Source organism: Acipenser ruthenus, chromosome 8 (assembly GCF_902713425.1).
Source record: "Acipenser ruthenus chromosome 8, fAciRut3.2 maternal haplotype, whole genome shotgun sequence".
In the NCBI taxonomy this organism is placed as follows: domain Eukaryota; kingdom Metazoa; phylum Chordata; class Actinopteri; order Acipenseriformes; family Acipenseridae; genus Acipenser; species Acipenser ruthenus.
Genome location: NC_081196.1, coordinates 11,983,633 through 11,999,530, shown reverse-complemented (window position 1 = coordinate 11,999,530; position 15,898 = coordinate 11,983,633). Strand labels below are relative to the sequence as shown.

Below are 15,898 nucleotides of genomic sequence, written 5' to 3'. Positions count from 1 at the left end.
AATCTATCTATCTATCTATCTATCTATCTAATAATAAGGGCCGTCAGGGTGTCCGTATACGTCGAATATACGGACTCCTCGGGGCGTTGTGCAGCATGCAATAAAGTCGAGTGCCTCCAACCCACGAGAAGTCTGTATATTCGACGTAAATAAAAAAAAAAAAAGCATAAATCATGTTTAGGGCAAAAAATGAGCTACACACTCAGTTAGGCTCAGTAAATTAATTTATTTGAAACATACAAAAGTAAGTAAATGTTTATTTTTGATGTGTTGAATTGTACATTGCCATTGAAAAGATTCACCAGGAGGCGGAGTTGAGATGGCACAGAATTTTTTTTTTTTCTTCATCTAGGTGCAAGATGCTGTTTGAGCAGAACGGAGGGGGAGTGGGTAAAAAAAAATTCAATGCCATCTCGGATTTCAATAATTTAAGGTCTGTGTCAGAAAGGGGTGGATAATGTGCAGTGTCGTTTTGTGTTTTTCTGCAGAGTTTACAAACCGCTAAAAAGACTATTTGAGTGAAAGTCAGGGTGAGTGCGTATATTGACAGATTCCCCAGTTTGTTTGAGACAATTCGTTTTTTGTTTCAGCCAGTCCTGAAAGAGAGCGATTATTTATTTATTTTTAAAATATTTTTCTGTTTTGCTATCTTCCTGTTAATTTAATTGTTCTTCATCCAAATCGGCATGTCTGCTTACTACTTTAGGGATTCTGTTGCTGGTAATTGGTCACTCTGTTTTATAGTTACTGTATATCTGTAACTGTAAACAAGTAGGCTACCAGCATTAAGGTGCACACATGAGCCTTTAAAGTAACATCCTGGGGTATTTTTTAAACTTAACACTGGAGAAAATTATTTTCTGTGAAGTCATAACATAATATAATAGGGTAGAATTCAAGCACTTTGTTGACAACATCCAAATAGTTTAGTAATTCAATTATGCAGAAGCCAACCTGGATTTTGGCTGCATATGCTGTAAATAATCTATTTAATGTTCTTCTCAAACGCATGCATCACAAATTAACTATTTAAAATTTCCAGCAACCTTTCAGTGATTAAGCCATATACCTACAGATCGTGGCTAATACGTTAATTATAGCATTGTCTAGTACCAATTTGCTGGATAACTCTGGAATTAATCAACAGGATACAAATTTCAGAAATAAACAACAAGGGTAATAAATATGTAACAGGGTCAAGAATGCCCTGTTCAAATTTATTTTACACTTGTATGTTATTATTTTTATAAAATTATTTTATTGATTTGTGCACACCTTTTGTTGTCTGACACTTTATAACTGATTTGTATCACGTTATGTTGGCTTCTCCACTCGCTTCCTATGTTTGCCCTGTTGAGCACCTAGTAATTGAATTATTGATCAACTTACGCACCTGAATATAAATAGCACATGTTTTTACAAACGGGATGGCCATCCTGGGGTTTGTATGTCTGTGCAGGAGTGGGAACACAGTGTTTGAAGCGTGGAACGATGAGTGAGAGAGACGGAAAAGGACCAGTAAATGGAGCATCCTGACAATAAGTATTGGGCTGATTGTATGCTGGTGTTGAATAATGACTGTGTTTAGCCTGTTTGGTAGTTCAAGAAGTGTACAGAGCAGGCTATATTGTGATGCTGGTTTCTCTCTCGCTCTCTCTGTGTGTTCCCTCCCCTGCACGGACACTGTGTGTGTGTGTGTGTGTGTGTGTGTGTGTGTGTGTGTGGGTATTTGCACTTTTGTACTGTGGTGTTGTTTTTATTATGACAGTTTTACTGTGTCTTTGAATGTGTATCTCCACTTTATTGCTGGGTAGCAGCGTTGTTGCATTTGCACTTTAATACATGACCTCATTAATGTGAACCTTGTTTGATTGCTTGAAATCTTGCTACCTGTTAACAGGTGAATGGAATTATTTTATTATATCAGTACCATTTTAAACCATGTGTTGCTACTGGAGTTTACAAGAAACAAAAGTCTGTATCGGTGTGATTTTCTTGGCAACCTTGTTCCTACATTTTTAGATCTGTTATCTGAATAAGAAGAACCTAAAGGATCTTCTATAACTCGTTCTGTGCCTTATAGCACTGAACTGGCATAGTCGCTCTACATCTTGTGATATTTGGGGATTAAAGGCAGGTGTGTGCTGCTTGTGGTGTGTCTGTACTCTCCCGTGACCGGGCAGTGTTACAAATACAGTACATACTTTATTAACGTCAAATTGTCTTACAGAAAAAATATTGCATCCTCTAAAACATTCCCACATTGAACTGAAATTCAATAGGTAGGCTATATTTTTTAGGTTTTGGTATTGCATTTGTAGATGTAGTTGTTGTTCCATTGTCCATTGCATTACTGAAAGTAAAAATAATAAATAAAAAAACATCCTTTAAAAATGATATTGGTCCTACATAACTTAACTAACTCACCTTCTGCTCCTGACATTTGTAGACCAATATCAGTCATTCCGTTTACACTTCTGGAACAGTTTAGAAATCATTCTGTTAAGGGGACTCCCGAGTTGCGCATTCAGTAAAGGCGCTCCGCATGGAGTGCAGGATGTGCCCTTTAGTCTGGATGTCGCAAGTTCGAGTCCAGGCTATTCCTTTGCCGACCGAGGATGGGAGCTTCCAGGGGTCAGCGCTCAATTGGCCCGAGAGCCGCCCGGGAGGAGGGTGGGCTACTTCGGCCAAGGTGTCCTCGGCTCACTGCGCACCAGCGACCCCTGCAGTCTGGCCGGGCGCCTGCGGGCTTGCCTGTAAGCTGCCCAGGGCTGCGTTGTCCTCCGACGCTGTAGCTCTGGGTGGCTGCATGGTAAGTCTGCAGTGTGTAAAAAAGCAGTCGGCTGACGGCACACGCTTCAGAGGACAACGTGTGCTCGTCTTCGCCACTCCCAAGTCAGCACAGGGGTGGTAGTGGTGGGCTTAGCCTAAAAAAATAATTGGACATTACTAAATTGGGGAGAAAACAATAAAAATAATAATTGGCGACCACTAAATTTTCAAAAAAAAAAAAAAAAAAAAGAAATCATTCTGTTCCGGAAGGAAGGGTGCATTTACACTTGTATGAAACAGCAGGGGGTAATTCTCTCAGGAAAAGAGAATGAGCATGCGCGCTTTATCAAGGTGAAGATGACATCGTTTGAAAATACTACCTTTTCAGTGCTTGTTGCAGTGGACATTGATGAAGAGGATTAGAAAAACCTTTGGAAACGTAAGCAACATACATCTTATTTTACTTTTACTATGTTTATGTACTGTATAACACAGTGACTGTTTAAATCACTATATTTAATGCAATTGCCTAGTAAATCATGGAAAGGCAGCAAATTGATGACATGGGAATTTTCTCTAATCGTTTTCGGAACACGTCCTCAGCGCAGTTACACTAGCAAATATTCCATCTCGGCCAGAATGGAACCCATGTTCTCATATACCCATGTTCCCTGTGAAGTACACCTATACTAATCCTAGCTGTCTACCTGCCTTGCTCTCCAACCAGCTTCAAATGAGAGAAAAAAAAAAAAAACACAAAGTAAACAGGAAAGTATGGCTTGTTGAATACCTATATAAAAGGGGTATGACATCTCTGTACACTTGTTTTCTTAAAAATAAAGAATGTGTCAAAGATATTTATAGTACAAGCTCTGAAATGTTGTATTCATCACTCTTTGTGTTGACATTAGCACCCGGCCCAATTGGATGCAAAGGGATTTCAAATATGTGTGGGGGCTCAGACATTGGAGTTGGGTCAATAACACAGGGATTAAACTTGATGCCTGACACAGGTTTATGTCAGAAAATAGATGTGATATCTTTGTTATGCAAGACCATTATCGCAGAGAGTCAGAATGTGATATCCCCTAAAGACCAAAAAACTGAATTAAGTTTGCACTTCAGAAAGAATATGAAACTCTGCAGCAAGCCATGTGCTCATTAAATAAAAGCAACCCAATTACTTCCAATTGAACAACGTACTATTTGAGCACATCTTAAATTAAAAGAATGAATATTGAGGTTGGAATAACGGAATTTTCAAATTGTAAAAATCAAAAACACTTGCATCAGTAATATACAATTCTGCTAAATACTGTATATAAATAAGGATTTCATACAAACTTTAGCTAATACCCATTTTACAGTTCGGTAATACATCTGTTTGCAAGGATCTTCAGATATACTTCCATACTCTACATTCAACATAGTACTTGGTTAAATGTAATTTGCTCATCTATGAGTTTCATTGTTTCCACAGCAAAGCTCTAAAGCATGTGATAGTGTTGCTAAATTAATAAAGGGCTGGTCCCTCCTTCCCTTAATAGACACCCTTTCCTTTTAATTTCCCAATTCAGGCACATGTGGCATTAGGTTATGGGAAATATTAGAGGCACATGAAAACACAAAACTGACAATATTACAACAGCGAAACACAAATAAAACTAAAACTTGTCCTGAACCAAGGTACTTTAAATGCCTATAAAACTGTAAGACTTGCACAGGACTTGAATAGCTATCACTTTACACTGCACAGCAAGCAACTGTAGTGTAGAGTGAATGTATATTTTCATGCAGTCCCAAGGTTAATAGTGCTCCATTATATAAAAAAGTAATAATACAGAGGAATCCATCTACACTAAGATATTCACATCCAAACTGAAAGGGACTCAGAGTGGTATGAATGACGAGCTGGTCTTAGTTGTGCCATTCGCATTACTGTATTAAGTTAATATGCAATCCTTTGTTTTTTCAAATGATTTATTTTAGTTTTGGAATTGCACTCTATCACACTGATATCTTAAATGGCATAGGTGACAATCTCAAGAGTTACTCTTCTGGTAATATAACATGAACATAGAAAAAATAAAATAAATTGAAAAAGCGCTCTGAACTTTTTAAGTGGAAGAACAGTAGGATATAAAACTTTTGTTCTGCCAGAAAAAGCAGTTCTCAATTTGAGCGCAGAGCTGCATATTCCAGCATCAACACAGAGGCTGTCTTTGCTGCATGATAAATCAATAGTCAATTACAGAAAAAGCAATCCAACTGCATTGCATATGATTGAACTTTAATGGTAAACATGAAAAAAGGAAAATGATAATGCCTAATGCAGATGGACAACATATAAAATAAAATAATGTATTTTAGCAGGCAATTTCCCTTTTCTTTAAAACATGCTTGTTTAATACAGTCAGTCTGAAAGAACATCTGATTTATATTCAGCATCTAAGAAACAAAAGTGAAGCCTGATTTAGGGCTGAATTCAATTAACTGTGAAAAAAGCCTTTGCATTTTTAAACAGAGAAAAAAAAAAAATTTGTTTTGATTCAATTAACGCATCATTGATTGCCTGTACATTTACATTTATTTTTCAAACTAAAGAATTGAATTGGACCCATAATATAAAGGAAAACACATTTTATGTCAAATAAAAGAACAATACCGTTTGTGTTAAATTTAACACAAATTGTTACCTTTAATTGAACACACTGTGTTAATTACTTTTAGAGTATATTTAATTATTACGTCCATCTTATGGTATAGCCTTTTCTTTCCAATTATTACTAACACTAAGAAATGAAGGGTGAGCTAATCAGCAACTCAAATGTGATCCAATCTAGGAAATTAGTTACATGTACAATAATTACACCATGCAGAATCTAGCACTCAATTTTCTTAAATTATGCTCTTTACAAACAATGCAATATGCAGTTGAGTTGATTAAATGTGCACATAATATCCAAGTATTTGAAAGAATTCAAGAAAAAACACATTTTTATTTGTTTCCCTAGGGAATAATACCTAGCACCACCACTTGAGTCTTGGAAATTTTGTAATTCGTTTTAGTTGAAATCTATCCTAATATACAAAAATATTTTTAGTATACTGTAAATTGCATGCATACAATGTTGTAGAACAGTACTGTATCTCAAGATTCTGTAGCTGACATTTAAGCGTTAATACATCTATTTAGCAAAACCCACTTTGTGCAGTGAACACATTAGGGCATACCAGATGGTAAAATTCAGAAAGAATACATTCTGTTCATTTACTGTTTTTTTTCTTGTTTTTTTTGTTTTTTTTTACCTAAGCAACAGATGCTTGTAGGCTCTGGAACTCAATGACATGAACTATCCCCAACATTTCTCCTCAACTCCGCAGGAGCACAAAAGCCAATCCAGCGCTTACTGTACATATTGAAAACTTTGTGGGATTTGAACCACACTCACAAGGCTGACTCTGTACTTCAAATGGCAGTGATTTTACTATCTGAGCCTCTGGTCTGCTTATACAGTGTCTGTTTATTCTTATAGCATGCAGTTTTTAATAACGTGCATTTTCAGAACATTGCAAACATTTATAGTTTGGCATCTCTGTTGAGAATTTCATGCACAGTAAACGTCCAATTCTGAGAGAGACAGAGATTGGTTTATACAGATATGCTGGAGATGAAAAAATAAATTAAAAAAAAGTTTACTGAATGTCTTATGGTTCTTTGATTCGAAATTGAAGTAATAAATACAAGAAAATAACTTAAATACCCTTTAGCCAAAGAGAAGCTAGAACATTGATCATATTGTCAGTGCTAATAGAAGGACATCGATTTTAAAACCTTGGTAGGCACATGTGAAAGGGTAGCGTCATGGCCAGGATGTTGTTGGCAGTGAAGCGCTAATGTACACTTTATTTACACATACAAAACAAAACACATTAACAAAACAAACGGCACAAGGGCCAAAACAAAAGGTCTACACAAACAGGACAGGACAGCATAGCACAGCACAGCAACACACCTTCACCTAAGACCAACATTAACTCTTCCTTAACACCCCTGGTCACCCTTTTTTATACATCTGTGGCTGGAGTCTAATTAACACTAGAACCGCCATGCTGGTCAGTTTGACCCATTTTGGATTTAAAATGTTAATTACTCTTCCGTTGTAAATCATATGTGTATGTCCGTTTTTGACTTTTCTTAAATATATTAATTAAATATCATGACGGCGTTTGATAGCCGTAATCACAAAAAAGTTATAAAACAGTTCTACCTAGACCCACCACGTGGGTCAATTTGACCCATGCCTTACAATACATGTTTTTTTTATATAAAAGTAAGATATTCTAATTTTTTGTAAATGCAGCAAACAAGACACGCCTCCTTCTCCTAGCAACATGTTTCTTTTCTCTTATTTCAAGCCTTTCTTTGTTTGTAGACTGACTATGTGACAGAGATTGCTATGATTGTGGATTTGTACTATTGCGCCAAGATGCCAGCTCAGTGAAAGCCTAGTTGCTTTATTTCTCAATGTACCTGGGAGACATCAATCCTTTGTTTTGTTCCAGAAATGCAACTGGGAATATATCAGAAGGCATTATTTAATCTTGAAAGTAGTCATTTTGATTGGAACACAGCAAGATGCACAGATGCGCACAGCAAACTGAAATGGCAGGTAGGATAACACCGTATGTGCCTAATATGAAGCATATATTATATATTCTTTTTTTATATATTACTTTTAGAAAAAAAATCGGTTTTACAGGTTTGTATGCACTAGTTTACACGTGTTTACACACCTGTTTCTTTTGAAATGTGTATTTTATTATTTTTTTTCACTGTTTGTAGTTGTGCTGTATATGCGCTAATTTTCCATTGAAATACGGTATTTCTGCAATGCAAATGTTAGATATGATATTAATGAATAAAACTTTTAAATTGTATCCGATAGTATGTCTTTCATTTTCATTACAAAGCCATTTAAAAATGTATGGGTCAGAATGACCCACCCTGCGGTTCTAGGTAGTTCGAAAATCCAGCGGTTCTAGTGTTAATCATTAATTCAATTTACGGTTCCAGCCACACTCCCACATGTTTTGACAGGGAGGAATTTAACCTCCTCCTTACCATGCCCATATTCCCCCCAAACACACACATTTTATACCAGCAGGGCTTTTGCCCTGCCATGGCACACCTTTAAGAAGAGACTACAAATATGCAAGAGAGACTCAGACACTATAGACATGTTGTTTTTCACAGTCAGGATGTAATATCCCCTATGGATCATTGACTCTGTAAAACTGCAGGTTTTTTTTTTTTTCTCTCTACAGTGCACGAATTATTAAAATGCCACAGCTACAAAGAAAAGTGTACAAACAATCAAAGACACTTTGCATAAATGGGACACAGCTCAAGTCCATGACTCAGGCTATTGACATGTGTCATCGCAATTACATCCTGGAAATGCTGTAAACCTATTCTAACATGGTGGACTTATAGTCAAAAATAGTAGTGCTGAGAAGACCATCAATGTAATACAATTTTAATGGATTTTAAAACAACTCTCTTTATGTCAGCAAAAATCAGGTTTGCGGTCATTCATTCTCAGACAAATGTAAATGCTTCCTTGGCCCCAAATGCTTCTGGCCAAAAAATGCTCTCTTTACTGCGCCTGTTGTGTAAAAGGTTTTTAAAGTTTCAGCATTGTATGTCTTGTGTATTTTATTACTGTAGACTTATTTAAACAGACAAGTAGAAATAAATCACATGGTATACAACACGGATACAGCGAATGTAGGCAGATAAAATGTCTAACCTTATTTAGATCAAGAAAAACAGTATTATCATAACCCTCTTGTAATCATATGAAAATATCACATATTATATTCTACATCTCAGATATATCTCATATTTTCAAAAAACAGAATAGAAGTTTGCAACCAATGTTAGCGCATGTTTTCCCTTTTAGTAACAAAAACCCCCAAACTAAAGAAATGATTTGCCTTGCTTCCTTTGACAGAAGCCTTCTGGTCTCAGGCGGAACCCTGCTTATCATGGTACAGCTACAAAGTCCTACGTAGGAGCTACAAAGTCCTACATAGGAGATACTTATATATATATATATATATATATAATAATTTTTTTTTTTTTTTTATTGGCACTAGGATGTTTCCGTACATTCCAAAAGGTTCAGAGGTGCCCAGTTTGAGTATCATATCATGTTCTTTTAACTTTCTGATATATAGATGCAGCTTGACAAAATAGGTATGTTTCTTCATCTTATGCAGTGTGATTGTATATGATTTTATGTAACCTGTAATTAGAAAACAGCATTCTATTCATCTGACAGACAAAAGAAATGCTGCATTTTGCTGTGTAACTGAGTACCAAGTGAACTTTTGTAAGGTCACATCAGTAAAGTGGCCCACTTCAAAGAAATAATATTACTTTCTGCTCTTTTGTAAGACACTTCTTACAAATGGCAAAATCAATTGTTCCCTCATTATTCTACCGGATCTTAGCATCTAACAGCATGATATTTCATAATAAACAGCAGCCTAGCGTTTCAGCATGACTAATGATATTTTAAAAACAAAAAAAATATTACCTTTTGTGTATTTCTATAGATTCACAGGATTAAAAAAGACAATTCACCCATAACAAGGAGTGTAAACAACTGGCCAATGAACACAAACTGTCCAAATAAAGCATGACAAAAACATCGGCACTGCTGAATGACACATGCATTTTTGTGATGCACACACAGGAACATAGTACTGTCATCCTTGATGGTACTGGTCTTAACAATTTACAACTGGTAATATTAAAATGTGTTGTTTCACTGGTAGGAGCTTTGATTGCCCTGGCAGCAGCAGCAACACATTCTAGGCTACTTTTGTCTCTACTACCTAAGAATATATGCAAAAATGAAAATGTAGCCAGTGGTCTAACTTGAGATCACCAAGAAAAGAGCCTAATCCCCCAAAACAGTTGCAATTTTTGGTGCAATACTTGCTGCTCCTAATTGGGGACATCAGTTTATGATGCCTGTATAGTGTTAATTTAGACTTTGATCAATGACCTTGTCTGACGGACCCCCTGGGTAGTGCTGACTCATTAGGACAAAATCAATAACAGTAAGATAAACACTGTTTGTTTATTTTGTTACTAATTTAGTCCTGTTTGTAACAAGAAGCTCACTCCATAAATCAGCACTATTTATCAATTATGGTGAAGATGTATTACTGAGCAAAGGACTGTTATAACTATGTTTTTGTGTGCGTGTGTTGTTAATACTACCAATTGTTTTTCAATAAACTCATGACAATAGATTATATTTTTTAAGAGTTTGGTTAAAGTTATCTGCTAATGGCAAACAAACTCAAAATAGACAGTAGACAGTGTTGTTGGCTATAGCCACATCCCCAACTAACACAAGCAGAAATAAAATGTCTTCATTGCCATAAAATAATAATAATAATAATAATAATAATAATAATAATAATAATAATAATAATAAACAGCCCCTGCATCATAAACTTCCAAGAATACAGGTTAAATTGTATGCTGGTAAAAATGTTAGCTATGCAAGGTTAACAAGGGACAGGCAAATACTACAGCTTTAAGAAATGTAATCCAAATATAGACACACACTTACATTGCAAATAAAAGAACAAACAACATCTTGCTTAAATCAGAGCAAGATCTGATTTAACTATCAACTAGGTACCCTGTGGAAACAACAAGACAACCCAGTGTGAGGTATGTCTGAGCGGAAATTACAAGCACACTGAGATAACAACAAAATGTGGTTCACACCAAGTACTCGGATCAAACGCACCACATAAAAAAAAAAGTATAAATCCAGTAGATGTAAGGTGAGAATAAAATGCTTTGTGCAGCTGCCAACAGACTCTGAGTTAGCAAAACAACTCACCCAGGGCTCTGGATGCAAAGACAGCCATGGCACTTTGAAGTCTGTCTGGTCTGATTGCTTGGACCACCAGGACCTTTTATGAAAAGAAATAATACATTTTTTAAAAAACCAGTCAAGGGTGAGCAAACACTGAACAGTTGTTTTTGGTTTTTGAATAACTTTTGTGCCAAGTTAAACCATCATCCATCAAAGTTATAAAGATTTATCAAGAAACCATACAGAACCCTGAAATCGTTTTTGTGAAAATGAATACCACTGTCCTTCTGATTTCAAACCTTATTTTATAAGGTATTACTTTTTAAAGTTTACATCTTTAACTTAGGCACCTACATTGGTTTCATACAGTTAAAAAGCTTCACATACCTGTTGGAACAATGTGATTTTCTTAGAAATGGATTGTGGGAAGTCCTGTTCACAGGTAAAACTTTGAGAGAAAGTAAGCCAGAGACTTGCATCATCCAAACATAAACTCTGATACAAGGATGTGAAGGTGTTCTAGAAAACAATGAACATTTATGAGCTAACTATGTATTTACTAGTACATTTTCAACAAGTCTAAATTAGTATTAGCAGAACTTGTAGACTGACTTACTAAATCAAATATTTGAATTGTTTATTTTTGGTTTGGCAACCTTACTGGGAGTATTTCCTTTTTGAAAAGAAAAAAAAAATGTGCGAATGCCAATTTATAGCTAATTGCTTTGAGAATCAGCCCACTGTAAACAACTAGGGCACATGCATATTAACATAATGCATAATTACACCACAGTGTTACTTGTATTACAATGTAAAAAAGCTTGTGTGAAGCACAAAGTAATCTAATAAATTAATAAATAAAATAATCTGACTCACAGAGCAATCATGCAGGTAAAATATAGGTGGAAATATTATCCTTGGAAACTACTATAGACTTAAACATATGCATGAGTTACTTTTTAATTAAGATGCATAAGCTTGGGGACTCAAAATAGCCAAATAACTGTTCTTTCCACCTATAGGATGGGTTCAACCATCAGTACAAGTAGAAGTATGCTACTTGTGCACCTACAAATAAAGGTCCACAGGTACCACTGATGACCAGTGCCCAGTTGGAGATGCTTACTAGTGGAGTAAAGAGTACAGCAACATTCATTTTGAAACCATATGGATTAGTGGGTGAACTTTTAAATCTATGACATTACGTGCTGCTCACTGGACATTTACTTGTGTTTAATTTGGCGGGATAATGTTTTTTCTAACTTAGTTTTTTGTATTTATTCTTTTTTAGTTACATCAGCACATTTTATGTTTAATTAAAGTAATAACTCACACTGTAATTTTATTGTCTTTAAAACTGTTTTTAAATTCATGTGTATACGTGTCCAAATACCCAGTGCAGAAATAGCTCATTGTAAATGGACTTTTAATCATCTCCCTAACACTTGTTAACTGACTTAAACCAGTCTAATGTTTTCTTAACAGTAAATACACAAGATTGTGTGAAAGGGTTTCATTGGCCTTAGGGGCTCTGTTAATAAAACAGAAAAAATAAAGTAGAAGTTTTCCTTTTTCATAAAAGTGCATTACACTTTCCAGGGCCATGTGACAGCTGTTGACCTTTAGATAAGGAATGCAAGTGCTACAAACTAACCTCTGGCGACAGGCCAAAAATGTCAGGATGGCAGAAAGAAATATTTTTATTGCTTTGAAGAAACATTCATTAAGGCACGCAAGGAATACAGAGATGTAATGCGAATGTCACTTTTAGAGACGAGGAAGGCTTTTTGTATTTTCCAGATTCTCAAATTACATCCTGCAGCTATTCATTCTACAACATATTTCTAAATAAGTTTAATACATTTACAGGTAAGTTTTCAGTAATTGTATCTTAAACTTTAATGTGAGGGACCACAATGACTTAAATAAAACTTTGAATAGCATACATTCATGTTTTGTACTGGACATCTAGCTACATTTGTTTCACCGTTGGTATACAGACTGTAAGAGCACTGAAAAAGTGTAAGGAATCAGATTCTTTTGACTATCTGTGCTTTGTGATAATCTGATAACATCTTATTACTTGCAATAACAACATAACCCCTCACACTTGATTACACTAGTTCAGCAACCTTTTATTAATCAATGACTATAGGAAAAGCAAAATACATGCTTTGAATTGATTACCTTGAATAATGCCACTGCTCCCATTCTTTCTTGGTCAATCCACGATGGAATCTGCTCTCTCAGGGATTTCTGTGTATCCTAAATAAAATAAAAAATAAAAAAATTAGACGTCTACATGTGCATAAACATTCTTTTAACATGACATTTTAAACCAGAGAAAATAGCCTAGTACTAATGAGTCTATTTAGGCTTAATTCTTAGAAATGAACTGTACGAAGGAAGTGCATTCTACACATACATTTTTTCTGATCATGTCTCCAACAATCAGTCCAGTAAATGCATCCCATTCCTAAAAGCAAATAAAAAACTGTTAACATTACCTTCAAAAAGTAGGTTACCATGTTCTAAATTCACAGTGGACAGAGCTAATGCAGAAACCCATTCCTTGGTATTTAGTATAGTAAGGCAAGTGTAAAGTTGGTTGAAATATAACTTACTATATAACATTTGAAAGGTTGTTGGTGTAAGAACTTGTGCTAAGGAATGATCAAATACAAATGTTACTATATTTCCATAACCGGGGATACCATGAAATAATCAAGTAGCAGCGCCTTATGTTTGAGGTGCAATGTTTGAACTTGTGTTGTGTGATGCAAGCTTAATTTAGGGTTGTAGTATTACTGTGTTGCTACACGGTTTGGAATAACTGCTTGGTTAAGGGTATGTATTCATGGTTGAGTTTGATTTGTGGCAGTTTGTTCTCAGATTGGCTGAAATGACCTTGATAAAAAACAGGAGTAGTTCCTCCTGCTTCTGCCACAACTTACGTTCTCTTGAAAGAGCTCTGGATGCATTCCTCGGACAAAATGTAGAGCAAACATAAGCTGATCAGCCTGTAGGAAATACATAAAGCAAAGTGTGAAATACTTATTGTTGTCTTACAGCCATTAACCAGACAAATGCCATGGTCTACACTTAGAGCAGTCCACTTCCATAGAAGTTTCACAAACCAGTTTTAGCATGGGAAAGTAAACCTTATCATGATCCCCAATAAAAGGAAATGAATCTGAGGTCCTATCGGCTGTTGCAGATAAACGATAATAGCTACCTATCAAGATTGTTATCCGTTTTCTAAAATCAGTGAGGGGATGAACCGGTTTCCCTCTGAAAGCACTACAACAAAATGTAGTGCACTTTCTGTAGAAGCAACAGGTTAAGGTATTTTGTAAAATAACTGCACAATTTAGAATTTTGAACATTTTTATTTTTTTATTTTTTTATGTAGCCAGGCTACAGGGGTCACTGGTGCGTGGTGAGCAAGGACACCCTGGCAAACCTTTTACCTTTTTAACCTGCTAAAATTATTCCCATTTCTTAACATCCTACTTCAACTCCTTCATACCCACCATTCCTATGCTAGCTCTAGCACAGCCCATTTTATAATCCTCACTAGTATTGTCGCTTGTATTTTTCATCCACATCTGCGATTCTGACCAAAACATGCTTCTGTTCCTAACCACTCTGCCACCTGAACATGATGACAAGGCTATATGTACAATAAGTGGCATAAATCAAAGTGAAACCATTTTCAGCCTGGGATATTTTTTCATTTTGCTTTGTGTCTGTAATAAAAAAAAAAAAAATTCCACTTGGAAAACTGCATTTATTGAATGAAACTGTTGTTGGTTAATGGGGCAATATGCAATCCACCCTAAGAGTGATCACCAAAACCAGTATTCAGCAATACTGCATTCTTTTCAGTCAATACACTGGGCAGCACTATACGTCAGATGGGTTTGTGGGAAAAGCGGGTAGTGGTAATGAATACAGCATATGAATGTAGTGTTTGAGGTAAAAGTATGAAGAGATAAGTGGGGGTATTCTGTTTATAATTTAAGGTACTATTCACACAAGACTAAAAATCACCAGATTTTCAGTTGGCTTTGGAATTTTTACTGACATCGGTGAAATTTAGTCCCCTGCAAATCGTCTGTTTCGTTTTACCCCAGATAATTTTTCCAGGGCTTGTTTTACAGTGCAACGCGACCTCCTGTAAAATTTCAAACTCAGTCATCATGTGTTTTTGTATGTGCGAATCGACCATGTCAGTGTTATGTTACAATTAATATCAGTATTTCCGTGTTATTCGCCTCAATGCTTTTTGTAGAAGACAGTGAAAATACAAGTTATAAAAATGGATGCTTTCAGCGATGCATCTCAAAGTATGTTTGGATGTGAACAAACACTTATTCGATGTAGAATAAAAATAAGAATAAAAATTGTGCTGCAAAGTGCTTCAATCTTTTCACTGCACTTGGTAAGTTTTGAAATTTCTTTTTATTTTTAACGTAATTTTTTTTTGTAAATCTTGTTTGTTTAGGGAAAAGGACAGAACATTTAGATTTCAAACTTAGTTAATTGTACACAGAAAAATAAATGCTATGTTGTTATTATTTTGCACAAGTTTTACATCCGGTTCATTGTTCACAGATCACGTGCAAAAGCGCCTCCTCTGGCCATCATTTTGAATTTAATTAAAAAATTTACCGACTTCTCGAAGAAAACCAGTCCACGTCTGGGAGATTACTGGACATCCTCTGCTTCAGACTCTGAGGACCCCCTGTTTTTTAGTGCTGTGCAAATAGTACTTAAGTCTAATTATGGAGTCTTCTCTCTAAGGTTGTGCTTCTGATTGCTCCCTGCAAGCACAATGCTGCCTCTCATTCTATGTTCTGGAGATGTTTAACACAAAACAGACCCAAGATGTCCTACTGCTGATGATGTATTTTATTTTTTATTTTTTTGAACAGGACTTGTATATCTTTCATTACAACGGCCTGTTGAAAACTGATGAAAAGGCAGTGTACTGCACTCAATCACACCAGGAATTACTACTTTACAGTCTGAGAAGAGAAAACGGGATAACATTATGATTGATAACCTAAAAAGGTCATTTACGGGTCACAGACATTTGTGTTGTTAAATATGGCTTCCTGGTGTATATAGCCTGTATATTTTTTATCTTGTCGAGCTACAGATTCACCTCCCTGGCTGCCAATGACAGCTGGATGCGCTTCAGATGAATATCT

At 35.7% G+C, this 15,898-nt stretch overlaps 1 protein-coding gene across 4 annotated transcripts in view; it reads right to left on the bottom strand.

The window, feature by feature from the left end:
- The window catches only part of LOC117406115 (cytoplasmic dynein 2 heavy chain 1-like), a 157,543-nt gene that overhangs the window by 67,449 nt on the left and 74,196 nt on the right, over positions 1 to 15,898 (bottom strand). For all 4 annotated transcript variants that reach the window (XM_059028505.1, XM_059028507.1, XM_059028506.1 and 1 more), the window contains 5 exons: positions 13,637 to 13,702; positions 13,108 to 13,158; positions 12,870 to 12,947; positions 11,070 to 11,201; positions 10,707 to 10,779 (listed from right to left, as the gene is read on the bottom strand). In XM_059028505.1, the coding sequence (XP_058884488.1) occupies positions 10,707 to 10,779; positions 11,070 to 11,201; positions 12,870 to 12,947; positions 13,108 to 13,158; positions 13,637 to 13,702 (400 nt within the window). The remainder of the gene's footprint in view (positions 1 to 10,706; positions 10,780 to 11,069; positions 11,202 to 12,869; positions 12,948 to 13,107; positions 13,159 to 13,636; positions 13,703 to 15,898) is intronic.